Source organism: Lipophrys pholis (assembly GCF_963383615.2).
Source record: "Lipophrys pholis genome assembly, chromosome: 8".
Classification (NCBI taxonomy): domain Eukaryota; kingdom Metazoa; phylum Chordata; class Actinopteri; order Blenniiformes; family Blenniidae; genus Lipophrys; species Lipophrys pholis.
Genome location: NC_137630.1, coordinates 9,423,685 through 9,451,369, shown reverse-complemented (window position 1 = coordinate 9,451,369; position 27,685 = coordinate 9,423,685). Strand labels below are relative to the sequence as shown.

The 27,685-nt window shown below is 41.2% G+C and overlaps 1 protein-coding gene across 1 annotated transcript in view; it reads left to right on the top strand.

The window, feature by feature from the left end:
• The window catches only part of prex1 (phosphatidylinositol-3,4,5-trisphosphate-dependent Rac exchange factor 1), a 106,069-nt gene that overhangs the window by 35,715 nt on the left and 42,669 nt on the right, over window positions 1-27,685 (top strand). Inside the window, exons 5-11 of the mRNA XM_080469832.1 lie at window positions 2,682-2,783; window positions 3,049-3,210; window positions 9,412-9,545; window positions 9,859-9,974; window positions 12,494-12,643; window positions 18,977-19,124; window positions 25,097-25,197. Coding sequence (XP_080325958.1) covers window positions 2,682-2,783; window positions 3,049-3,210; window positions 9,412-9,545; window positions 9,859-9,974; window positions 12,494-12,643; window positions 18,977-19,124; window positions 25,097-25,197 — 913 coding nt within the window. The remainder of the gene's footprint in view (window positions 1-2,681; window positions 2,784-3,048; window positions 3,211-9,411; window positions 9,546-9,858; window positions 9,975-12,493; window positions 12,644-18,976; window positions 19,125-25,096; window positions 25,198-27,685) is intronic.

The following is a 27,685-nucleotide window of genomic DNA, read 5'->3' as shown; positions in this document are numbered from 1 at the left end:
AATTGAGAGAAGTGAAAGCAAAAGGAGGTCAGAGCGGCGAGCGGAGGGAATATTCTGGCTGTGGGGCTGGCAGATTACAAATGAGAAGGAGAGCGAGAAGATGGGGTGAATTTGGATAGGCGTGCAGAAGAGAAATGTCGAGAGATTAGGGATTTGGGGAATTGCAAAGTTGCATTTTTGTTCCTCCTTTCATCAAATCCGAAACCTTCCACATCCCGGACCGTGTAGACCTGAAACAAGCTGCCGTACGATCGTTCTGCACCACCGAGCTGATCTGATTCACTTTTTTTTTCTCTCTTATTGGAGAACACTCAAGTGGTTTATGTGCCTGGCTGCGTTTGATCTTTCATGCCATCCCGTGATATTGTGCACTGACAAGCTGCCTTCCAACAAAATACAGGGTGTGGAGAAACTGTAACTGTAACTGTAACCCCTCCCACCCCCCTCCCCCCTCCCCCCCCCACGCTGCACTTCAGAGGAAGCTTCACTTCCACTGGTCGTAGAGGCTCTTACAGTCAAACTCTTCTGGGGGATGAGGAGGTTTCTCACTGATACTTGCATTTAAATGTATTTTTTATTAATTTCTTTATTCATTTTTTTCTGGCAGCAGAAAGTATATTAACCCTGCGTGTATTGAGGTCTCAAATCATAACTCGGATGTTTCATTGTTTGTCTGCTTTCATCTCCCGGCTGAGAGAAACAGAGAGTAATCTTCTGAAGTAATATTGATCTAGTGATAATAAAATAATAGGGGTCACCTTCTAACCCCACTGTTTCTGATGAAATCAATATATATTCAGAATGTGCAGCATGCTCTTTCTTTAAAAACACTCTCGATAAAGACAATAGATGTTCTCAATAGATTTATTTTCTCTTACTAAATATTGTAGTGATGGGAATCGGTACTTAATACAAAAATGTTGGAGATTTCTTTCTTAAAAATATCTATATTAGCATGTATATAATACAAATAACTCCAATTAAGGGAAGGCATTAATCTTTTAATTCAACACAGAAACTAATAACGAGAGTTTGTATAGCGATACAGCCTCTATGGGCAATTAAAAACGTAACTTTTTGATGTTCATGTTTTTGCTGTTCATTAAAATAATTTATTGTTTAAGAATTAAAACTAAAGTTCTACCCAAATAATTACGTTGAAATGTCATGTTTTTTAATTGTATTATTTTACATGGATGTTTGCTTATGACAAAACACAAATATTTACATTTATGTTTGTATACGATACAGTTTGTTTAAATTACCCCAAATTTCCAGTAAATTCACATAAATTCCCTTAATTCCCATAGAAAGTTTCCAATTTGGAATTTTTCCAAAATTCCCCAGCTTAACTTCCCATGGAAAGTTTCCAGGAAGATTCTGGAAATTTACTGGACATTTTCCGTCCCTTTACAAACCTAATTGCAACTAAAAAATTCAGATTAAAAAATGTATGCTTTAATTAAATTGTTAGAAAAATGGGAAAATGTTAAAAAAAAACTGAAGAGGTTCTGGAAAGAAACAGTAGTGCATGTTTTGAATGCCTCCCTGCTCCACCACACCTTCTGCTGAATGAGTTATTATGAAGCTCTTGGGAGAGTCGGATAATGAGCAAATTACTACAATCAGGTATGTGGAAGCAGGATGTCTTGGAGGACTCATTGCCCACCATCAGACAGCTCTGAACCAACACATGTCAGGCAGCCGGTCACTAAAACCAGTGTAAATATTGGCAAAAATAAAATACACTTGCAAATATAAACCCCTGCAGTTTTAGAGGAAGTACATAGGTCTTATTGTAAATTATATACAGATTTGGTATTCTTTCTAACACGTCATTGATTTGTATGATCATTTCTATGTAAATCTACAGTTTCCAAAGCAGAAAATCATGTTTTCCACAATTTTGTTTGCTTGTTTTATCAGTATGAAGAGCATGCCATTATTTACATATAGATGCTTGTTTAAGCAAACATCAGACATATATATATATATATATATATATAACATACTATACAGCCGTTCAGAGACAAACGGGAATGGATTCATTTCCTCCACCTGGACCCCTATAGATCGACTGCCGGTGCAACAGACTGTGACTGAATGGAAATGACAAGGGCCAAATAAATACTGTTTATTGTGGAAATGAATAAATATAGAATGAAAACATCTGCAGACAATCTCAACATACTGTGATATTAATAACATATTTGTAAGTTTGTGGTTTCTCGGTTGGAGAAGGGACTATATATCATGACGCTGTTAAACTGGGAACTTCCTGCAAGGAATATGGAAAAATGTTGATATACATTGACTATACAAAATGTACTAACGTAATGCGATATGATGCACTGTACGTTATTACAGTTGAACTCAAACAGCCAGGCTTCATTAGTTTAACACAAAAACAACAGTATATGTTGAAGTCAAGTGTAGAGATAATTTAAAGTTTTAAATCATTTTTCATCACTCGGTATATGTAGAGGACAGTACGACTGCTGGAGAAGCTAAAACAGAGCTCCACTATTTTTACATCCTTCGTTTAGAAATTCCTTCTGATCCACCCATCATTTTCATTTCTGTCTGCACATGTGCTAATTTTCTTTTCTGTTTTTTATCATGTGTGTTTCTCTGTATTTCTCATGGTTTTTAATACTTTTTTGTTTGCCTTTCTTCATCAGCATTGTATGTTACTGGGTGGGAAGAAGAGCACAGATATTCCCTTGGAGGGCTACCTTCTCACCCCGATTCAGAGGATCTGCAAATACCCTCTGCTGCTGAAGGTACTGTCCAACCTGAAGGCTCTTTCATTGATTCACCTCCTGACTCCAGCCTTTGTCTTACTCCAGACTGCTTAGACAGTCTGAACTATCGTCTCCATTGACCTCTGAAACTTTACAGTGCAGAACATGATGTGTTTTCTTGTGATACTAGTGACTCATTTGTTATTTTGCCACACAGACACCCACCTCCCAGTGTAGGGGCCTAGAAGAAGTTAAAGGTCAGAGACAAGTCTGCTAAGCTCTTTTTTGTTTTTTATCAATTTAGGAGTTGCTGAAGAGGACTCCCAAAAAGCATGCAGACTATCCCGCGGTGGAGGAGGCTCTGCAGGCCATGAAGGCCGTGTGCTCCAACATCAATGAGACCAAGAGGCAGATGGAGAAGCTGGAGGCTCTGGAGCAGCTGCAGTCCCACATCGAGGGGTGGGAGGTGAGAGAGAGCGAGAGGAGACGAGGTTCAGTACAGTGACATTTACAGGGTAACAATTGAGTTAGAGAGAGACAGGAAGACGCTGTAGATAGATGCACTTTTTGTAATGTAACACAAATACTATTCTCTGGAAGTTTGTGCAAATGAGGGGAGAAGTCACAGAGCTACAACTAAAAACAGGCAGACTTGTTTGAGGAAAGAACCATCTCAGTCCTCGTCTGTCCAAACAGCGAAGCAACGCTGCGAGCGCGGGGGCCACGGACAGGGCTTGGGAGCCGAGTGAAGGGTCCGGTGCATTTTTCACGCCTCCCTCACCCACCACAACAGAGGCCTTGTCTTAGCAGGCACCAATGGGACAATCCACCCACACAGGGTGCCGAGGGGGATGCCAACGGGCCGGCTGCCCAATCAGAGTAGACCTAAGAAGTGGAGCTCCATTCTCACATGTGCTGGGAGGTTTAGATGGTAGGATTCTCGGAGAGGAGAGGGGAGCAGATTGAAGGATGGAGCCGTGGAGCGGGCCCCACTGGGACGTCCCACTATCTGCCTGCCAAACTGACTCCTTCGCTTCATTCCTCCCAGCAATTGACTCTGATTACTATCCTGCAAAACAGCAAAGAGCTCCTTAACTTGTACTCTATGATCCTGGATATTTTCAGTTCCTCCTTAAGCTCAGTAATTAATTTTCCTCCCTAGTTTTCTATGGTTTTTGATCCAAATGAGTCATTATCAGACCCTATAGAGGCTGGGCAGTGACTCATTCATTCAAATCAGGTGTGGCAGTGGAGCAGAAAATGAAGAGAAATTATCCAAAGACTGCATAAAATCAAAGAAAAATCAAAGTTATATTCTTTGCCCCTAAATGGAAAGATTTGTCAAGATTTGTATGATTGTTAGTTTAATTTAAATCTGATTGAAAACAGGGTTTGGGGATTTACCCACATTTAACACATCATACATTTCAAAATGAGATAGAGAGACACAATTGGAACATTAAGCCCGTCTGAAAGCATCGTCCCTTTTAAAAGCTGCTTGGTCATGAATCACACATGGCCTTTAAGCTCACAAGATCGCAGTCGGATAACATTATACCTCCAAATTTAATTCTGCAAAGCAGCTGATGCATATCTGATTTCCTTTTTTGTTCGGATTTCACTCAACTTTGCTTCTCAACAACTACGTAGAAGCTTCGAAAGCCACTCTGCTTCAATCCCCCCCCCCCAACAGCTTGGCTCCCTGCTCCCAGCTCTGTCGAGCCCTCGACCAAACCACATTAGTCTCGGTCTTCTTTCTGCCCTTCAGCCACTCTTCGGGGCTAATCACCTCCAGCCTTAATGGAGGAGGCCGCCAGTAGCGCCCAATCAGGCCCAGACGCATTACTGCGGCTCGGATGCACTCTGCACGAGTGCACACGCACTGCCGCCACAAATGCGTGCGGTACATGTATGACCATAACGGTGCAGGTAAAACAGCATGCACTTATTCCCAACCCCCCCACCACCATCTCATCCCAGAGCGGTTTACAGGTTGATTCATTTGGCCTCATCGCAGTAGGTATTTGACTTTAGAAAATCTATGAGCATCACTTTGCTGCATGTGAACATCCATCATAAGCATGTGCTCTCCTGAATCAATTATGGATGCTCTGGAGGGGGTGTGGACAGCCTCCGGGGTTTCCACAGCCTTCTGGTGGACGCATGTCAGAGACTTCAAAGACCACAGTGGAGTCCGAATGTGATCTGCTGGGATGATGCGGCGGGGTGATGGGCTTCCTGCGAGCAGAGAGGAGGAGGAGGAGGTCCTGAATCCGAACCCACACATGGGTGTATTTAGTTCCAGATAATTTGGAGTGGAATGATCCGTTTAACGATGAGTAATGAGTTGTCTTTTAACTCTATTATTTTATTTCTCGGTCACCTTCCTTCCACAGTATTGCTTGACGAGTGTGTTTTCTCACTTTATGCTGTCATGGCTGAACTGATCTATTCAATCTGTCCTCGTCTGTGCGAGTTTTGACATCAGGAGGTGGTTTGATCTGTCATTCATGACTTGTTCAGCGTGGCTGCTCATGCACGTGACAAGAATATGCAAACGCTGAAAATTATTTTCTAAAAATAATGAAAAGCAAAATGATGTTTGTTCAGCCACTTTGTGAAAAGGTTAATTAGATGACGTGATGTTGTCAAACACAACAGGTCCAGACTGCTGCCAACATCGGTCCGAATTAACATTGAAAGATTGATCAGGCAGATCTTACAGAGTGTTGAATTCAGATTATATTACAGTTAAACAGTTTACTGCGATGACTGTATAACAGCTTTTGTGCTTCTGACCTTTGCACCTTCTCATTAAGACAAATGCTGGTTTCGGTCTTTGTGGGCTGCGTTGCATTTGAAAGCCGACGGGAACCAGCTTTCTACTGCATTAGGACCCAATCACATCCTGTTAATGTGGAAGGCTGCAGGGTAACATAATACCTCTTTTTCATTAGGCGCTCTGCACCCGGCTGCTCTTTATAACACAATTTTAAAAAGTTACCTTTTGGTTTGACGGCGGCACAAAGCATTTCGTCAGATTTCACTGCAGGGATTCGAATAAGACTCCAGCGTTTCCCACTTACAGTCTGGATTCTGTACAAGGTCGAGACAGACCAGAGCAGCCAGGCGATTTGATCATATCTATAGGTGATTGAGAGGAGGAAGCTCTTTTTTAATATGTTTGAAACATATTCAACACTTTTCAGTACTAGAGTTTAGAATCACGCTTTAAAAAATAATGCTTCATTGTAAAATCACAACGTTTAGCAGTAACTTGCTGATAATGGACTTACTGATGTAGTATAAATACTTAAGTTGTTTTAGTTTGTTTTTTTTCCGACAAAGCAACAGTTTTAAAGCTACTTTCTCTCTGTCCTGCTCGAGATTTTTTTAATGGCTACTATTTCACTGAACTCCTGTTTTCTGGAGTAGCGGCACTGTATCCTGAACTTACACGACAACGTTTCAAGTGAAAATGCATCATTTTTGCATTTTCGCTTCAGAACATGTTTGTGTTTACGTGGCAGTGTGTTGAAAACATTTTAGTTTTCATGTCAGGCCACTAGTAGGTGATATTGTTTGTTTTTGTAAATAAACCACAAACATACACATTCAAAGAACAAAACGCTTTAAAAATTAACAATGGCGAGTACACAGACATTCGTATGGACAGACGACGATGACGTTGGATTGCTATTCCGGGTGACTCTCGACTATAATCCTACCAAGTCCCAGGAGAATATGGACTGGGAGTCATGACTCTCCGCCATTGTTGTTAGTGTCCATCTATTCACCCATATGTCAAAGAACTATTTACTTTATTAATGTTTAGAGTGCATTGTTCTCTGCTCATGTGTGTGCAGTATTCTTTACAAAAACAGCAGCACCCGCAAGTGTCCCTACATGAAAACTGCGTCGTTTACATGAGAATGGACGTTGTTTACCAAACGTTTCCGTGTAAACGCAGAATTTTTCTGAAACAAAATAGCAAAAAACTATGCGTTTTCACTTGAAACATTGTTGTGAAAATGGGTCCAGAGCTGGATAACCTGGTGTAAAGATGAATGTTGATTTAGTCAACTTAATTTCTTTTCTATAAATGAGAAGATTCTCATGGAGCCTTTGAGGTAGAATTGCTCGGCCACGCGTTGAACATTTCGTGTGACCCTCACACTGAAGCTGGTAATCTTGTTCTCACTACACACAGCTGCAGAGATATTTTTTGAGCTTGTTTGTACTTGTATTCATACCCTGAGTGAAGAATGACAAAATGGATGAAAGTCTGGTACATGTAGGCCGAGGTAACAGTTTTATGTGGCTGCTTTTCCACTCCAGTGTTTATGACTGTAATCTATGAAAATAGAGGAGCCTGGTTTGAGGTAACCTTGGAGTCCTCTGGCAAATCTCTCCTGCTTCTCCTGTCATCAACACTCAGCTTTGGTGTTATTTATCACAACTGGAGTGATTAAGAAGCAAGAGACTGAGTGTCCTGGTAGAGAGCTCCTGTTTTTTTAATTTTTTGATAGTGTTGTGAGAACATGAGTGTGGTTTGGGTGCGGTGGACTCGTTGATGATGGAATGAAAACAAGTCACTCACAGTTGAATGGAATGTTTTTTCTCACTTCATGATTGCCCTTGTACCTTTCTATTCAGTGTCTATGCACTGCTGAAATAAATAGAAACTGATTAAAAACTGACCATGAAGACTCAAATACATGCAGAGCATGGTTTGCAGGGGGATTTGAGGTCATACAGAGTATATGCACCACTTTCTAGTCCGGTGAGTCTCAACCGGTCGATTGCAACCCAAAAGTGGCCCATTTTCAGTGAGTTGATGGCGTTTGAATGGACAGAAATAACTTCATTTAGAAATCAGTTAGGTGGTGTTAATTCGTTGGAATGTGAATTTACTGTGATTTCAAACAGAATACCCCCAGTTTGTTTGTTTGTGCTGACTGAGCATGGCAAAACTGAGCCAGGGCTACTTAATTTCTACTTACTGCAAACTCCATATTTTTTAGTTTGTCTGTTTCTATTTATCGGGTTGTTTATTTTGTAATACATAGTATTTTGTTGGTATAAGTCGTAGTGACTTTAGATTCTTTTGAAGTTATATTGATGCCATTCCTAATCGAATCCGGGCCCCTGAGGCTCTATTGAGGATTATATTTCATAGTTACCTGGGGATGGGGTTACACAACTATGACAAAAAAATTTGATATTGATTAAAGAAAATGTCAGGGTTTTTTGCAGCAAGTTGTTGCACATGTAAGCATGAAGATATAAAAATTAAAGCGACATTTAAGTGTATTACAAAAGACTTGATGTTGATGAAATAAATATTTTTTTTCTGCTCAATTAGTTGCTTTTCAACTAGAAACAAAGGGGAAATATTCCCCATCTACACCCCCACTTGCTGGTCATTTTGTTGTTTATCATTAAACTTTCATAAGTTGGGTCACGGCTTGTAATCAAGGGGTGAGAATGGATCCCAAAGCCAGACCAGTTGAGAAACATTGTCCAGGAGCATTAACGTTACTCTCCCTCCTTGATGATTAGATGCCACATTTAGAGTGAAAGTGATGCTAACTTTCGCACAGAATCACCAGGTCTTCTTACACTTTGGGTGATGCTGGAAATCTTACTTTTTTCTTTTTTTTAAACATGAACTGTCATTCTTGTCAACTGCTAATGCAGAAGTAGAAGGTTTTCCTATGTGAGTACAACTTAAGGTAGTACACTATATACAGTTTTCAGTCTGGAGATTCGTAATGTCCTTCGCCCGATTCAGTCTGGTCTCAGATCTGGACATAGTTGGACCACTGTGGCACTGAAAGCCCTCAGTAAATTATATGCACCATTGATAATAAAGAGTTCTGTGTAGCTGCATTTGTTCATCTGGAAAAGGCTTTTGGTTTTGTGAACTATGAAATTCTTCTAGACCAGCGGCGCGATATAGGTAAATCTCTGAGAGCTGTTTGGTTACAGAGATCCTGTTCTGGTCGTCTGCAGTCAGAATATTCTTTCACGATCTAATGGTGTCCCACAGGGAAGCATATTCGGTCCTACACTATTCAGTATTTATGTCAATAACATTGCCCTTGGTACAGGCGAATAATGTTTATCTATATGCTGATGTGACCATTATTTATACATTTAGTCCCTCCCTGACTACTGCACTGTCTTCACTAAAAGCTAGGTTTAATAGCATTGTCTCCATCCAATTATATTTCCGCTGCCATACCTGTTAGCATTGTAGTTTAAATCTACTTTATCACTTTGATTTGACTGCTTATAGATATAGAAATGGATAATTACAAAACATTTTTTTACAAATTGAGGAAATCTTTTTTTATCCTTTTTTTATTATCATAATAAAACAAACAGCTCTTCTTCATGTGCAAATACTGATATACCAAATTATAAAGGAGAACCACGGCTACAAGAATATATGACATGCTCCAATCATAACTCTACCACCAAATACCAAAAACCATGTAGCCATGACTCTAGCTTTCTGCTCTTCCAGTGGAAGTCAGGCTTCATTTTAAAGGGTTAAGCAAGTAAAAACACTTACCCACCTGCCCCATTAAATTTGCAGTATCGAATCCCCTATTTCCCCCTGATATTTCAGGCTCACATCTTTTCTCTTTATTTTCTGCAGGGAACCAACCTGACGGATATCTGCACCGGGCTGCTGCTTCACGGGAATCTCCTCAAAATCTCAGCGGGCAACATCCAGGAGCGCGTCTTCTTCCTGTTTGACAACCTCCTGGTGTACTGTAAAAGAAAATCCAGGTGAGAAACGCTGACATTGAGACAGAAAAATCTTCAAAGTAGTTTGTTGGAGTTGATGAACAAGAGAATGTTCAATCCTGTTTTTATTAGCTGACTAATAGCAGCAGGGCCAGACGTGGAAAATGAGAGCAAACATCCCTGTTAGGCGTCTTAAGATGCAAGCAAAAGAAAAACACCCACTTGCGCCTGCAGCTCTCGTACCTGCGTCTGCATGAATGCGTCCATGTGTTCTTTCTTTTTGCCGTGGATCTGGCTCCAGCGGATGTTTTTCTCCGCAGTGTGTAACCGTGCTGCTGTCCCCTTTTTTCCCCAGGGTGTCTGGAAAGAAGTCCACCAAGAGGACCAAGTCCATCAACGGGCCCCTCTATGTGTTCAGAGGCCGGATCAACACAGAGGTGATGGAGGTGGAAAACGTGGAAGATGGAACAGGTTGGTGTTTGCCCTGCAGCATTCATTCATGCCTGTCCACCTCAGAGGAGCATTTTTCAGAACATTTTCCTGGATCATCTGCTTCATATATTTTATGAATATTTTCAAAGCACACAGGAAACTACTGTGTTAACCTGTTTCGTCTTTATCTTTTGAGACATACAAAGATCAAGAAAAGGGTCTTTATTAAGAAAAAACAAGTGTTTTGGATCAAGTCTTTGGACTTCTCTGCATTAATAGATTGAACTGACTTTGGCATATAAGCTAAAAAATCTTTCTGAAAATCGTCTCCTGTCTGACTTTGAAATTGCACTATAATAATACGTGTTTGGCTTTCAACAAATTTGATATGAATCAGTGTTGGTGTGAAAAGATTTAAAAAATGAATGAAATATTTCTGTATTTTGACCATTATCAATTTTTATTGTGCCTTTATTCGACACAATAACAACTAGACCACCAAACAGAGCAGGTTTTACATTATATATGATAAATATGATTGATATAATTGATAATTCTCTGAGCTGCAAAGTCTTGTTTCTTTCTTAAAAAAATATCTTTGTTGAAATATTTCCCATAGAAAACCAATCCTATCCTAGGCTATTCATACTTTCAAGATGACAATACACTCCAAAGAAGAGAAAGCAAAATAAAAGCAAAAGTATCATGCAAGAGTAAAAAAACAAAAAACAAAGATTCTCCACCGCAACCGCAATCCACTCTGATGAACTACTACAATCAAGAAGAATCCAAATGTATTTTAGTTTGAATCCACTGAGTTTTTCCTATTTATTTTGAGATTATGGTTGCTGATTTAATTACCTCCAAATGACAAGTTGCAGCCAACATTTGAAACAAGGTGGTGTTTATCAAACTTCAAAAACTCACAGAAGACACAGTCTTCTAAATGTGCACGCTATATGTTGTGTAAACTCTTTAATTTGAGTTTGTTTATGCTGATTTTTATACAAACTGATGGTCATTCATCTGTCAAAGGCCTTTACTTTCAGCAGTGAACTCATTGTAATGACACCAAGCCTAGGACATTGTGCACCAGTAACACCTCCTAGCTTGCGTACGTTTTCTTTCAGCTTCTCATTAAGGGAAGGTGCAGTGCAGAAATGGTTGGTTGGGTTTGAATCAGGTGTTTGTTGACAGTTTGGGTGTCGTCTCATACTTGCACCTAGTTTCAAACAGGATGTAGCTTGCAACCTCAGGTAGCTCTGTTTTTCCACCTCAGCTCTCCGGCATCGGGTGTAGATACAGATCTGAAGTGCAAAGACGAGCAACAACTCTGGGGCGAGGAAGCGATAAACTGATCGCGCTCCCGCTTGGGTTCACGCACTGTGCCAAAGATGAGCAGCATATCTGTCGGCTGCAGTGATACGGCCCTCGCTCTGCCCGTTCAGCTCTCGTGGTTTCGCATCGCGTAGCACGTTACATGTTGGTCTGCTAGCACTGAAACACTTTGTCTCGCTCGCTCACGTTTCCTCTTTTTTTTTTTTTTCTGTATTTCTTTTGTGCCAGCAGAATATTTTGCAAGCTCACATGACCTCTTTTTTTTTTTTTTTTTTTTTTTCTTCTTTCTACGCTTCTGGCTGTCGCATTTGGGGAAACCACAGAGAAAAACATGCCTTGTTCGCAGAAGTGAAGTGCCCCGCATTGCAAATACACGCTCATGTGAATTGCTCAAACACAGATGATGCTGATTGCGGTGTGTAAGAGATATTAAAGGAGGGAGTGTCTGCTGTGAATGGAAAGAGGAAGGCTGTCAAGATAAGAAACCTATGATGTGAATAATCAATCAGCAGCCCGTCTTTTCAGCATTTTTTACCAGAATCCATAGTTTTTGAGCCCGGCGTGATTCTGTCTCTGCTCTCCCAGAAAAACAGGATCTCCTCCTTGTGGGCCCTCAAGTATCAAATCTATTTATACGACCTTTGAGCGTGAGACTAATGCACCCCATTACCAGCGTCCATTCATTATTCAGGAGCTGCTCACCTGCAGCTAAATGGATGGTAAAATTAGAAAAGGGGTACCAGTAAGGATTTTGTTGAGTCAGTGAAATCACACTCTTTGTACCCCTCTTACAATTTCTCCTCCTTGTGTTTTTAATTGGCTTGTAAATCATTGCTCGAGTAGTTAATCCTCTTTGGAGATAATTTCAGTGTTAACTTACAGGACATCTTTGCAAGTGTGATATGATTGCATTTAGTTTTGCTTCCTTTATTACTGAGGTCAGTGTTTAATTTGTATGTGATAATTTTGTTTTTGTTCTCATATTGAGAGCATAAAAGAAAAATCAGCTTGACAAAAAACAAATTAGAACCGGAAAAATAAACCCCATTTCAGTTTAATCTGATAATTAGAATTAAGTACACCCCAAAGCTATTTCTACTTAAATTTAATAGCTGATAACAACAAAAACACCTCGGTTTAACGCTGCCTTTCATCTATTGTTTTTGATGACCTCGCTTTAATAAAATTAATCCCTTTTGTTATTTTTTTGTGCCTTTCAGCGGATTATCACAGCAACAACTACACAGTGACGAACGGCTGGAAGATCCACAACACGGCGAAGAACAAGTGGTTTGTCTGCATGGCCAAGCATGCAGAGGACAAGCAGAAGTGGCTGGATGCCATCCTGAAGGAACGGGAGCAGAGAGAGAGTAAGAAACTGTTTCTTAAAGACCATATTTCATGACGCGTCTCAACTTCTGCTGTGCAAGTTACTGAAAAGCGGTGGAGTTACTGAAAATATAAAGTAACTAATTGCTTATGAAAATACGTCTAGGTGTTACTGAATGATGTGTTATTTTCCACATCGTCTCATTGATCTACTTTTTTGAGAACCCAGCTTGGAATGCGTCAGGAGAAATTCTTAGTGAAACCTCAGGAGGCAGAATACGCAGGAATCAGACTGAGAGCGTTTAAAAAGTTCAAGAGAGAAGAAGAAGACAATGTCACAGTACAACCTTGAGCAGGTGTCCAGGAGTTTGTCTAACAATGAAGTCGGAGAGCGCTTTCTTAAAGGCTGATTTGTTTTGAAAACGATCCACGTGAACGCTCTGCACTCCAGACATTGACAGTTACAAAAACTGGCACAGAGGTTACAAAAGTGGTGACACAGCATGTCGTTGAAACAGACTGTGAACTTGCACATCATTCTTTATGAGACAAAAGCAAGATTCCCATAACAGAGTGACATCAAATTTGTTTAATTGGAAAAACTATTGTTCATTTAATAAGACATTCTTGCGCCTCCTATCATACTCTGCCCCGACATGGACTCAGAATTAGTCACCTGACAGGAGAGCATACAGTATAAATGAATCCAGGATCATGCTCTCCACAAATAGTGATATTGAATGAAGGAAGGAAGGGAAGCATTTCACAAACGTATCAAAACAAATTCAAAAGAAATCCACCAACACTTACAGCATTGAGAAAGAAAACAAGAAAACTCAAAAACCTGTTAACACTACATATTTTCAAGTGAAAATGTTGAACATTTGTTGCAGTTTTGCCATTGGTTTACACAACAAGAGCATACCGCAACAACAATAACAAGTTTCAATCCCAGAAAACTGCATGTTTCTGGACAATCAGCCTCAGTGTGCATATTATTCCACCATTCCTGAGGAGAGCTCAGTGTACCAATGGTTTGGCAACTTCCGTCCCTCATGAGACGCCAGCTGCTCGTCCATAATTGCACATGACCATAGCTGCTGTTTGTTTCTTGCTTTGTTCACGTTTACATGCTGATTTAGTTCCATCTTTTAGTAATCACTCGACCATCACATGTCACAGGACGTTGTTTCAGTGAGTCAGCATGTACAACACTAGAGCCTCATAAGAGTATAAAGCACCTATCAGTGTTGTCACACCTGTGCATTTCATGCTTTGCACTTTTTATTGCACTGGCTAAAGCCACAGAGAGTCTGCGGTTCTTCCTCTGACTGGGTGCCACACTTTGTCCAAGTGCCTGTTGGGACCTTTTCCTACTTTTTGCTCTGCTTCTCCCTTTGACCTCGCTTGCACAAACTGTCCACACAGTGATGACTGTGGACATGCCAACCTGAATTGCAGTTTTTGCGTCCTGCAGCATCGTCCTACCTTGAACAAGCTGCCCGCCTTTGTTTATAAAATAGAGTCTTGGGTGACATGACGTCTGCGGTCGGCCTGGTTGACTCGTGCAGCAGCAGAGGCTGCTGGAGCCATCTTTTTTTCTTTTTTTTTTCACATTGGGAAAGTTCTGTGCAGCGGAGGCATTGAGCTAATCAAAGCCAGGCAGTGGCTGCTAAATCAAAAGTCTCATTCAAAACAGAGCACACACGCTATAAACAGTATCTTGGTCAAATGCTGAAAATAGAAGAGGCTTTGTTGTCAAAGAAAGCAGAGAGCACAGTTAACGTCAAGCATATTAATGACTCTGGATCTATTTTTTGCAATAGCAAAAGTGTTTGTGTCTCAAGTAGGCCTAAAGATGGCTGTGTCAGTTTCTGCTGGTTTATAGCTGCATGCTGAAGTAGAATTACGGTTCCAAAATAACGCGACCCCCTCACCCCCTCCACTTTTACAAGGCTTGTATGTAGAAAACAAACCAAAACTTGACCTGCAATTTATTTTCTAAAATAACAATAATAAAAAACGTGTTTCCTGGCTATATAAAGCTTTAAATGCAGTTTCGAAAATCCTGTACATGGACAACTGGTGCCCTGCATGTGGCACCTGTGTTAATCCTTTGCAGCCTGTGAATCAACTGATTGATTCTAGTTTTTTACTGTAGGATGGTGGCCAGTTTTGATCACACACTGATGTCTTTGTCCTCTCTTCTTCTCAATCTAATCTAATCATTTATTATTTTCCATGTAATTCCAGTCTCTTATAAGCTCAATTAACATAAACCAGTTTATTTAAACTTACTATCCATCCACTGGTAAGGAATGTGAAATAACAATGCTGTGTTGGATTTAATCGTAAAAAAAATAAATGTTATGCTCTGGTTCTGCCTGCTCCTCCCACTGCACATAATCCCAATCAAAAGACTTGGAAAGGCTTCTTAACAACATCTGTAGTAGTTTCTCATTGATCCAGTATGACCACTGTGCACACCTGATCTTTGGCCAGCTCAGTCCGGTGTCCACAGAATGAATCCGGCATGTTCCTCTCGCTGCACAACACCAAGACCTCAGCCCTTTTTCCTAGAAAAACAAGCCCCATATATATATATATATACACTGTATATAAAATGTGTTACTATCATCACGTATCAACAAGTGAAATTGTCCATTGTGCACAGCACTGTGCATTAATTCTCTGAATGTTCAAATTGAATAGTAAAGAAATGTGTCATTAATTGTGATTCATTCACAAAATATGTAAAATTAGCAAATGAAGAAAACAAAAACTGCTCGACTCCTGGAATGCTGCTGATGGAAACTGCTAAACTAAAATGACTGGGCATGAGAACGAGCACTGTTATTTGTAATAACAAATATCGAAGTAAAAAGACATTGTTATCATAATCTCATGTGTTTTGGGGCAGTGTTGGCCGAGAGACTAGCGATGTATCACCACTGTGAGTTCCCTTGACCCCCGTCAGCTCGCCGGAGCACCTTAGTGTTGCTGCCCACCGCATCCTAGAAATAAAATGGGTAAATATAAAAAAAGGAATTTCCCCAAGGGGATTAATAAAGCATGATTAGCTTAGTATTTCTCACAAAGCATCTTGCTCGTCCGATACACGAGAACGTTATTGCATATCACACATGCAGCCCTAATTTGGACCACTTCTGTATATTTGGATTAATGTGCAAATACAATCAAGCCTGCAAAGATATCTCTTACTCATTAATGGTAAATAAAGCTCCTGCTGCACTTCCACCCATTGTAGATTAGTCTGTAAGCCGATATCTCTGTTCTTCCTTCACTTGTTGTCCTTTCATCTTCTGCCTCAAAATGTGTTCCCACCTGTTTAGCGCGGACCATCTGTCTTGGTTATGTTCTGGGCTTCAGGAGGCTTTGACTGGGCTCCACCTGATCACACCTAAAATCTAACAGTTTGAGCACGATTTAGCCTGAGAGCTTCAGCGGAGGCAGCCACACAGCTGAGCGCAATTGTCAACATAAAAATTAGTTTTGTTTTTTTTTTCCCAAATGAGATTTGTAATTTGGAGCTGGGATAAGTAAGTATTTGCTGCCGAGCTCGATGTTATCGGCATCTGATCCTGCGATGAAAGGGTTTCGAAGTACGGATAAGTACGGAGGAGTGTGCTGCTGTTTGTGGTGTTGAGTTTCAGCCCGGCGGAAATCGACCTGAGGCTAACACATGCCAGATCAGTCACAGTGCCCAATTTCCCCACTCTCTCCCCTCTCTGCGGTACGCTCAACTTTCAGCGCGCCTTACCTTTCTCCCAGCCTCTCCCGTCTAGACAGCAACTCAACATTTTACTGCGATAAATACTGGCAACGGCACTTTTGATTTTTTTGCCCCCCCCCCCCCCCGCATGCATTATTACTTCTTTAACTTTAAAAAGAATAAAAGAACGGAATGTGTTGCCACGTTTTTCCTCTCAGAAGACTCGCATTGTTCAGCCAGCTGGAGATGTTGTGGCTTATCTCTGTTTTAATGGAAGTTTAGGGAGAAATTCATGGGTCAGATAATGCCTGAGAAGTAGTTTTTTTTTATTTTATCTTGTGCCAGTGAGTGCAGGAGGATGAGGGGCAGCACGAGACAAACCGGGACAGCTGGAGCAGAGGCTGCTGCGGGGGCTCTCTGCTGGACAGGCCCCGTCTGTTGTTCAATGACACTCATTGTTTAAGCCCGCTCCAGCTGCTGCCAAATGTAATCTAACCCCACCTCCGTCACAGGCTGCCAGCGGAGATCCCCAAAGACTCAATGGGAAAATTGGGTTCAGGAAGAAAAGCTGCGTAATTTTTCGACATTGTTTGTCCCACACACGCTTGCCCTTTAAGAGGGGCAAACTCCCACCACCTTACTCAGCTCACTACCCTCAGATGCTTTAAGCTGCATTATGTGCTTTCCTCTGTCCTGTGAGTTAATACAGAGCTTTCTTTGTAGATGAGACAATTTGCATTTGCAGGAAGAGTCAATTCGGTTTTTTGCATTAGTTTTGCAATGATTTAATCTTTTTTCTTCAACCTAATGTAAAAAACTTATGTCAGTTTCATGAAAATAGTATGTGAAATTGTAGATCTACAATTAAACTACCCGGTTGCTAAAGTTGTAAAATTTGTCTTTGAATATTTCAAAGTTGAAGATCTGATTATGTGACGTTCCAACTAGCATGCGTTGTGTCAGTTAGCTATTTCAATTCAATTCAACTTTATTTATATAGCACCAAATACAACACAGTCATCTCAAGGTGCTTTTAATAGAGAAAAGAGAAAAACCCAACAAATATTTCTTAGCAATCACCTTGTTTTAAACAACTACAAGCATAAAACTTCAAGTAATTAACTTATTTCTTTAATGTCAGATAATCTTGCGTGAAAATTTGTTAGTAAAGAAACTCAGACCTTGTTTACACAACATTTTCAAGTGAAAACCGAAAATCTTTGTTGCATTCAGGGTGTCCTTTTACAATATAGCCGTGCCCGAAACCATTGAAAACACAGCGTTTTGAAAACGATGCCATTGTGCAAGCGCACCATAGGCGTTGTAAATAGTTCTTCTGCCCCTGGGCCAGTCGATGGACAATAACAACCATGTTTGCCTCCAGAGTGTCATGACTCCCAGTCCATAGTCTCCTGGGACTTGGTAGTTTTAGAGTTGAGTCGCCCGTAATAGCGTCTAACTTTGTCTGCTCATACAAATGACTGTGTACTCAGCATTGTTAATGTTTATAGCATATTGTTTTCTGCTCACGTGTGTGGTTCCATTAAAAGATGAGATGGATGGATAGAAAATGTGCTAAAATAACAGATATGTTGGAATTTGCCCGAGCTCATCAAATAATGTGTGAAATTTTTCATATAGGGCAGTGGACCGTCATATGTTTCACTTATATCACAGTAATTATCAATATAGTGTTAAAGGCTTTGCTGAAGGAAAACCTAGTAAATATGTCAAATAGAGCGCGTTGATTTAAATTTTTTTTTTTAAGATGTATTAAATTCATGTTAAAATATGTAAACTGAGATAAAACAAATCAGGAAAATGGTTAAAGTTTGGGGCCTTTGGATTTTATCTTTCCTGGGGATCATAAATATTAACTGTATACCTCATCATGCGTTTTGCAACTTGGAAATCAAAGCCGCTTCATGGTGGCGTTTAGCAGCTTGACGCGCCTCTCAGCGCAGCTAAGAAGATTAGAGAGTCACAGTGCAGCAGAGTTGAGTTGCCCGAGTCAGAAAGTCTCACTGTGCAGTTCAGAAGTTCATCAAACCCGGCAAAGAGGTTTAGCAGCTCACACAGTTTACTCTCTGAAGGTTTTTTTTTTAAATTTTATATAATTTTACAGTGGAAACTGGACTTACAATGGGCCTCCACATGTTCTGCTTCACAATAGAGGAATAATGGTTGACAAATCGACTCAGAAACAAGATGGGGATCACGCCGCCCTCCCTGAACTTCGCCGACTCTAAACACAACTCTCCTCGGACAGATTGGCATCTGGGTTTGTTTCAGAAGGTTGCGGCAGACCCGAGTCGCCGCGCTCCGTTCTTGGATGTGTTCCAACTGCACAATACCAGAACACAACTGGGCAAGCTGAGGGATAAAAAAATTTAAAAAAAGCTTGTTTTTCTCTTCTTACTGCGCCATGACGCGCTTTCACCCATTCTGCTTTGATACGTGTCGATAGCGGTGTAAGACCAGCTGAAACGTCTGTCCTGTAATGAGACCGCTGTATTTTTCTTGGCTGAGGTTTTGTTTGTTCATTCATTTCCCTTCCCACATTGCTTTTATTGACCCTCACAGTCGCAGTCCATTGACGGTGGCTTCATTCAAACGCGACGTGCTTTTCTGTTGTTTTCAGGTCTCAAGCTGGGAATGGAGCGGGACGCTTACGTGATGATTGCCGAGAAGGGCGAGAAGCTCTACCACATGATGATGACCAAGAATCGGCATCTGATCAAGGACAGACGGAGGAAGCTCAGCATTGTGCCCAAGTGCTTCATGGGAAAGTGAGTTTCTTTGGGTCGCATGTGGCCGGCGTCCTCAGCTTCGGGAATGTGACTGCAGTCCGGTGCCGTTCACATGGGGATCCTTACAAATGTTTGTTACGTAAGATCAGCAGGCTTTCAAAAGAGCTGGTATCCAGTCCCCCAGAGTACTGGCAACATGCCCAAACTGTTTTATCCCTACATCCTCTTGTCCGTAATGAGGCCCCCCTCGCAGGCTCTTCTCACGAGTTACAGAAAAGGGCCGAGTTTCGCATTTCGTCTAGCACTCACACTGACACCAACACTTTCATTAGCAGGAGGACCTTTAGTGGAGTTTCTTGTCTGGGCCGCTCTCCTCTCCGTCCTCTTGATGTCGTCGTGCAGTGAATAGACAATGAGAGACTTGCTTAAGTTGTCCTACATAACACAGTACCACTCCTGAGATCCCGAGGAGCAATTAAAATTCTTTCTGGCACAAAACTTAGGGGGGGTGAAACAGAAAATAAAACGAGGCAGGGCTGCGACAGGGACCGCGTTGACTGGTCTTGTAAAGAGAAACCAGGGAGCAGTCATTAATGTCTGCCTGCCACGCTGCCAATGTGGCCTTTCAGTAGAGCACAAACCATTAAGTACATCCCTCATATAAAACTACTGCTGCTTTTTTTAAGGTAAATGTAGAGGATGGTAAAAGTGCGCTGTCTAACATCCCATCAGCTGCACCGCCCAGAGGATAATTTAATGAGCTGCTGAGAAAAGTTTACTTTCTGCAGACGAGCTCCATCTCTGTGGCGTCCTTTGAAATCCTGTGTCTAGGTGATTCTCGCCCTTTATCTCTTTCTCTCACTCTCTCTGTCTCTCTCCGTCTCTCTCTGTCCGATGATCCTCACAAGGCGGTCTGCATCCTGAGACCTTCCAGGAATTACATACATCCTCCCTCACTTCAGCGCCGTTACAAAAACGAATGCTTCATCTTCCTCATAAAATCACAAAATCCAGAGTCGGTGCCAGAAGAAGAGCTGGTTCAGATAACATAGTTGAACTCCTTTTTTTTCTCTCCCTTCTGATCATTCTTTTACTCTCTTTTATTGCCTCGCCTGCATGATATACTTCTGCTCTGTCGGCATTTCTCCCCCATCACTCTGTTTGAGCTTCTTGTCATCTCTCGCTTTCCTCACTTGTATCACTCGTTCATTTCCGGTTGATGACAGCAGCCCTCATTAGGCCTGCATTTGTCTTTCTAATGAAGTTAGCGACAGGCATAGCTTGAGTGCTTATTGCATTAAACAGATGCTGACTGCCGGTTTGATCGCTCCCTGTTGTTTTGATGGTGTAATTCCATCAAGTGTCTGCTGTGCACAAAGGGAACGAGCTGCTGTTGGTACACTCCATAGACTTTATTTTGAGTTTGTACTGGGTAATTTTAGGATGTCTCTGTTCTTATCTATAAACACAGTGGACTTTCCTCAAACTTTCAGATTGTTTTCTTTCAAACCATTTCAGACTTAGAGCTAACGGCAGGCTATTGACACATACAGCTAACAGTTAATTTATGCTCAACATTGTATACGTGAACCGACAGTGCAGTACCACTGGTTGCCACAGAGGCAGTGTGGAGATTAGAAGTGAGTAACAAATGGCAGAAGTTTTTCTAAGGCCTGGCACACCACCGAAGTATCAAATTCAGCCTGTTTTTCAGTATCAAAATATGAGTGCTGTCTCCTGTTATCATCATAGTTCCTCCACTCTTTGTCTTGGTGTTGGGCCAGTATGTTGATTTACGCAGAGCAGGGCTGTCAAACACGTTTCAGTTCAGGGGCCACATACAGCCCAATTTCATCTGGACCAGTGAAATTATGCCATAACAACCTTTAAATAAAAAAATTCAAAGATTTTCATTGTTGTGGCGCAGAGTATACGCAATGAAAATGTCTCTATTTTTGCCAAATCAAACAATTACTACAGAAAATGACTGCGATCTCAACATGAACTCAGTTTGAATGAAACCTTCTGGTGCAAAATATGGTCAACTGTCCAAAAAACGTTTCCTGCAGCTGTTATATAATGCATGTTTTGACAAACTCACCCTGACAGCATGGCTTTGAGACCAGTTTGATAGCAACGGGTTACCCATCTATCATTGTGGCATCACTGGTATCTCAACTCAGGTCTCAGTGTTGTGTCCACTCGTCTTAAGAAATTAGTTTAAATAAAAAAAATAATGTTTTCCTTGAAATTTTTGCTATTCGGTTGGTGGTTTGGCTGGAAACTCTTTGGGCTGATTTGGTATAAAAGAGCCTCAAGTCTCACATGCCTGCATAAAGTTAGGATTAACTCAATAGTTTCAAATGCATCTATCCTGGCCCAGAGTACAATCCATGCCAGAATGCCTTTTCATACCAAAGCTTTTTTCCCCCCTTTTTCCTCATGGTGTCTTATCAAAAGTTCAAGTAAAATAAGCTAAATAAATGAGGGATTAAAGTATTATTTACTGTTGAAAAACATATTTTTGGAGCAGTTTTGTAGTTTGATAATTAATCTATTTTGTATGATGGAGGCAAATTTAAATGGTCGATTTAAACCACAAGTTGTGACGGTTGTGGACTATTTATAAAGACTAAACATACATTTGAAATTAAACCCATGCATGTACTGGAAGAACATGCAGTCTGGATTTCCTCACTGTGACTTGCAATTGCTGAGTACTTACAATAATATCTTATAATGTGGAAATTACTAAGAAATCTGCCATTAAAGCAAAAATTACTACTTGGCGTGAGACAAAACATGTGCAGCGTTCGAGCTGGGGGGGGGGGGGGGGTCCTGAGGGAGTTGGGGTAGGTGGGGGTGGTGCAGTGGAGTTGATGCTCTAAGAAATGGAGCCTCAACCCTCCCACTCTTTTAAAAAATCCCTGGATTATATCATGCATTTTTCAACTATCCGAGGTAGGAAAATATCTCAGCCTTGTCTCATTTTCTCAATTCTAAGCCTGTTTTGAGGTCATGCTGTCTTAACACTGGCAAATTTAAGTAAACTGACAAAGTAAGCATCAAGTGAATGGAACTGGAATCAATTCAGATGAAAGCTTTAAAAAGTTTATAGAAAACACAAAGAAGCTGGAAAAAACCTATTTGCTTTGTTTTGGTGAAGTTTAATTTGCAGTGGCATTCTGAAGTTGGTGTTTGCATCATGGTACTCGTGTTTAAACAAATTATAGTGTAAATCAGTAAAAGTTCCAACCTTTGCCAATAGTTTAGGGAACCAGGGGGTTTGTGTTGCTTCTGAAACAACATGCATGGTGCTTCTGCATGTAAATCCGAAACAACAATGCTGTTAACTTCAGATATGAATACACAGCTTTAGTTGAAGAAATATGCACCGGATTAACAGATCCTCTGCTGATATACCCACAAATCCATAATCATTGTCTACAACCTCTCTCGCTCTTCACTTGTCTCCCCCTCTCTCTCCCTCTCTCTCCCTCTCTCTGTCTATTAACAATTGCTGTTCATCATATTCATTCCCATAACATCTCTGTGTCCAAATTTAACCTGACTCTTATGTAACACACACACACACACACACACACACACACACACACACACACACACACACACACACACACACACACACACACACACACACACACACACACACATTCACTCGAGCCCCTTGTCAATGTCAATTATGAGCCGCTGGCTCAGATGAGGAGAACAAACAGAGACAATGAACATACGCAAATACTGCGGCCATGAAAACACTTTTCTTCCTCCAACTCATGGAAAGAAACAGCGTTTGGGACTGATCCCCGTCCACGCACTCATACAAACATGCACCGCACACACAGGTCGCAGCATGCACCTGGCAGGCCACAATGGAGACTGTTTCTAACAACGGGAAAATATTCCTTTTGAGCCACAGGCAGATGAAAAGGACCGGCTGCAGATGGCTGAAGGTGTCTGCTCCTCCTCGTGATTGTCCACACGCTCCATTCATACGTTTGTGGTTGGACTTTGTTCAAAGACATGCGCACACCGTTACATTTACGCACACTATGCGCCAATAGCATGATTGCCTGATAGCTATTCCACACGTGAACGCAGATTTATCACACATGCTCATTCTACAGGATGATTCCCTTGGCGTGGTGAAACCCAGATTTAATGAACATGCATGCACACAAGCAGTTCGTCATTATCTGTGGAAGTGATTTCACTCAGCAGCACGAAGGGCGCAAAAGTGGAGAATGTAATTTTCCTCCTTCAAACATTTGTTCAGCGCACACTGGGTGTGAAGACAAGTGAGCTGAAGTGTTTAAATTTGGCTCATCAATGCTCGTATTCAACTGAACATGAGGGAGATTCATAGAGAAAGGAATGAGTTAACCTCTGAACGTAACCTGTGTCTGAAGGACATTGTTAAAATACTGTAAGAGTTTTCTTGTTAATAAAAAGGCCTCTGCACAATGAGCCTTGCCACAGTGCCGGTTAGAGACCGAGCCCAGCTCAGATTTAGACTCTCGATTCTCCAAAAAACGAATGTGTGAACAGCATATGGGCTGTGTGTATCATTGTAGTACAGTCCATACAAACACACTCTGAGTTACCCGTGGAAACAGACCAGTGAAAATATGGCATGCTTACTGTCGCTCTGCTAACTAACTGTAATCAATTTGTTCTTTTGCTACATTTCACAACCACAGCCACAGTTAATCCGGCGCTACAGCCACGACTGTAGTTCATGTGGTTGCATGTATAGTGGGAGGGGCCCGTCTACATTTAGCCTCAATACAGCTGTCACATGACTTAAAATCTCGTGGGACTGCTGGAAGGTTGGAGGTTCGATCCCCCATCTGGCCATTATGTCCACATGTCAAAGTGTCCTTGAGCAAGACACTGAACCCCAAACTGCTCCCAAAGGATGAGCGTCTTCCATGGCAGCCGCCTCCATTGGTGTGTGATTGTGAATATGTGAATGTGATTAACAGTGTAAAGCACTTTGGGTGCTGCTCAAGCATGGGAAAAGTGCTATATAATATGTATTCACCATTTAGCCACATGACTTGAACCCCAATAACAAATTTCATTGTTTCGGACTTGATTTGGGGAAAAAGCACTCAGATTCATCTTGGATCTTAACGTGACTTGACTCGAACCTTCGACTTGACAAGACTTGATATTTCCTCCAAGGTCCCAAAATACATATATACAAAAACAAAACTGCTATTTTGAAGATCATCAAGAATCAATCAATGTTTTTGTTTGTTTCCTGTATAAAAGATGGTGGTATGAATTCTCAGCACTTTTAAAAGATTTTAGGCATAACTACAATTATTATGACTCTTTTATCTGATCAATTCAATGCTCAAAATCATATAAAGTTTTGTTTGTTTTATGTACTTTCTTTCATTTCTTACATTTAAATTGTGATAATTATGGCCTCTGGTTAAAGCAGTGGAAAACAAATCTGATCATATGAAATATTATTATTTTTTTTTTAATGACATATAAGCGTTGTTTTTATTAAACTAAAAGGCTTGACCTATTTCAGTATATGCTGAAAAAATCTAAAGCATGCAAGTTTGGATTCAATTATGGGTAACTAAATATGCATATATACGTGTGGGTACATACACACACACACACACACACCCTACAAAACCACAATCTAGTTTGATCCTGGTTTCATGACGTGTGTGTTCCGGTTTAAGTGTTTAACATGATCACTGAGCTCAAGAGGCTTCATGAATGAACCAGAGACAATCCTGTCTCACTGTGAGAAGACAACTTTCTACACAGAATTCCAAGTAGCAAACGTGGCGTGCTGGTAGCGTGCTCACTTTCCGTCTGCCAGACGCACAGTGTGAAATTCTGTGAAAACCCATACTAAATCTGCACAGCAAGGAGCCCCGCACCAAACATGGAGACGGACTGATTACCAGTCTAAGATACTCGGGCTCATCCATGCGTCTTTTGTGTTTGTTTCGTGTCCCCAGTGAGTTTGTGTCATGGCTGATTGACAGCGGTGAGATCAGCAATCCCGACGAAGGGGTGAACCTGGGACAAGCGCTACTGGAAAACGGCATCATTCACCACGGTGAGAAAACCAACTTCTACAAGCTTAATGTTTTATTAGATTTTGTCAGTCCCACCTATGCTGCCCATGTTATTGCTGCTCTCATTTTTCTTTTCTTTTTTTTTCCTTTTAACTATTCCAACACACTTCCTGGTAAACCTGTCACAATCTGAAGTCTGAAAATAAGATTTATGGAAATGTGTCTCGCATCATTTGTTCTTCCCAGATTTTGTCTTCTGTATGACACTCACAGGGTCACAAACCTGAATTATGCATTGAGAAATGAAACCAGCACACACACACACTCATGCACAAACAACTATAAATAATGCATGCAGGCAGTTGCCCAGGACGTTGCTGAAGGGGCTCTTATACATAGCAAGTGCCAAAAGCCCTCACGATTTACGCACGCCCCACACTGCGGGAAATCTGCTGAGGCCCAAATGTTTCGTGTTCCTTAATACCTGTGGAAAATCCCCAGAGATCCTGCCCTTCGACCACAGAGAGATACAGTGATGACATGCAGGGATGAGTGGGATCGCACAAAGAGGGCAAGCAGAAGAGGTTCAGGCCTCACGGAAAAGTGTGTCAGCGGTTAGTCATTGACAGGAGGCTGATGTGACAGAGCAGCAAATTGTAGAGCTACGACTTCTGAGTAACAGACAATCACTGTGCATTTTATAGTGGAATCAGTTACATGTCCGAGGCAGTCCAAACTTGAATTCTAACTATTTCAACTCTTTTTCGTCTATAACAATTCAGTTTTCACTTCATGCGCTTCAGCAGCCCATATTTGACACTTTACAGTGGCTGTTTTACATTCCTCTTTGTTTTATGAGGGCATTTTAAGTCTAGACGGAGAGAACCAGCAGCTTGTTTGTGTCCATGCCAAGTTGTTGTGGTGGGACCAATCTGCCGCTGTTTGGCAGATTTTTACTCTGAGCTTCAGCGACAATCGTGTGTGTGTGTGTGTGCGTGTGTGTGTGTATGTGTGTGTATTAGTCATTTTCCATTTCTTGTATTGGATTCAAAATAAATAGGACGTCTGTTTTGGAAATTTGGTGTTCATTAATGCGAACTGGGAGGTTTTATAGGAGCTGGCAGCCTGTCTGCTATGTCAAATATTTAAATGTCATCACTTAGCCAACACGGGCAGAAATTTACTACTGCAGGTTTTCCCCCTCTAATATTTACTTCTGCTACTTGCCCTCTTTTCTGTACTTGCCCTAATCCTCCCACCAAGGTTTAAGGTGTGAAAGGAAAGTTGGCAAATTAATGTAATAAAAACTAATGCTCTGTCCCCCAAATGTGAAAGTCTCCTGCTGTGGACATCGTGAGCGTTTGGCTGTTTTTGGCTGAATGTGCTCAACCAATACTGACTCTTTTATAATGTATGTGTGCACATTCAGTAATCATCCTAAACTTTATGTCATTTCAAGCCATGTACTGACACTGAGTGCCGCCATGGTTTAAGAGTGTGTGTGAATGAGTGAATGTGATTACCAATGTGAAGCACTTTGTCACTGCCAGAGGAGTGAAAAAAAGTGTTAAGTCAAATCCATCCAAAATGTAATGCAGATTCAGTGCTATCTGCATTACAATGATCTGATTTTCAGTCATTTTAGAGACGTTGTTAAAGGTACGATATGTAGGGAAATCTTTAACAACTTTATCAGCAGTGACATTTGGACCAGCCGAGTTTGCCCGATGTCTCTCATTAGTTTCACGCCTCTTGGATCCCGGAGGATATTACTCCGAGCCATGCTCCATGCTCCATGCTGAAGAGTTTTTGGTGCTTATCGCACCAGCGATATTGAAAGTTTTATCCTCTACCATCATTATACTATAACGATCACCAACATCTTGAAGAACAAAAAGGTTGAGTGGTTTGCCCTTTAGTGTCCAGTCTAGGAGTGAATAAGTATATTTCCCACAGGGGAGACATGAAGGCGAGGGACAGCTGTGGAGGGTCCAGCCAGCTGTTCAGTTTATTCCTCTTTAATATGAATATGTTACATGGTCTTACTAAGCTACTCCTCCCACGCAGCCTCAGTCAACTTCTTGCATTTCTCTGCGAGTTTTATCCTGTAGAGATGATTCAAACGGTAAATCTCGAACACAGCGATCTGTTCCAAACAGACTGAGAACATGGCTTTGAATATCTGAATGTCCATGTACATTCCACATCAATCTCTTTACTTGCTGTTGACCAACATTCATGCCAGGTGAAGATCGTAAAGACAGTTGAACAATATCAAACCTGAAACAACGTGTGAAACTGCCGGATTGCACTGATGTATCATTTCTTCCTGAACCTGACTCAAGCTGGCCAGGGACACAATCTGGTCTCATCTGTTCTCAGCCTCCTCAGCTGAACCACCACAACTCTCCTGGGCAAAGGAACAGACTAGACGCTATTGTGACTTACCACTGTCACCCACGTCTTACATAATATTGAAGCTAATACGTGACAGCTGTCTTGTTTGTCATTGATACTCCATAGTTACGA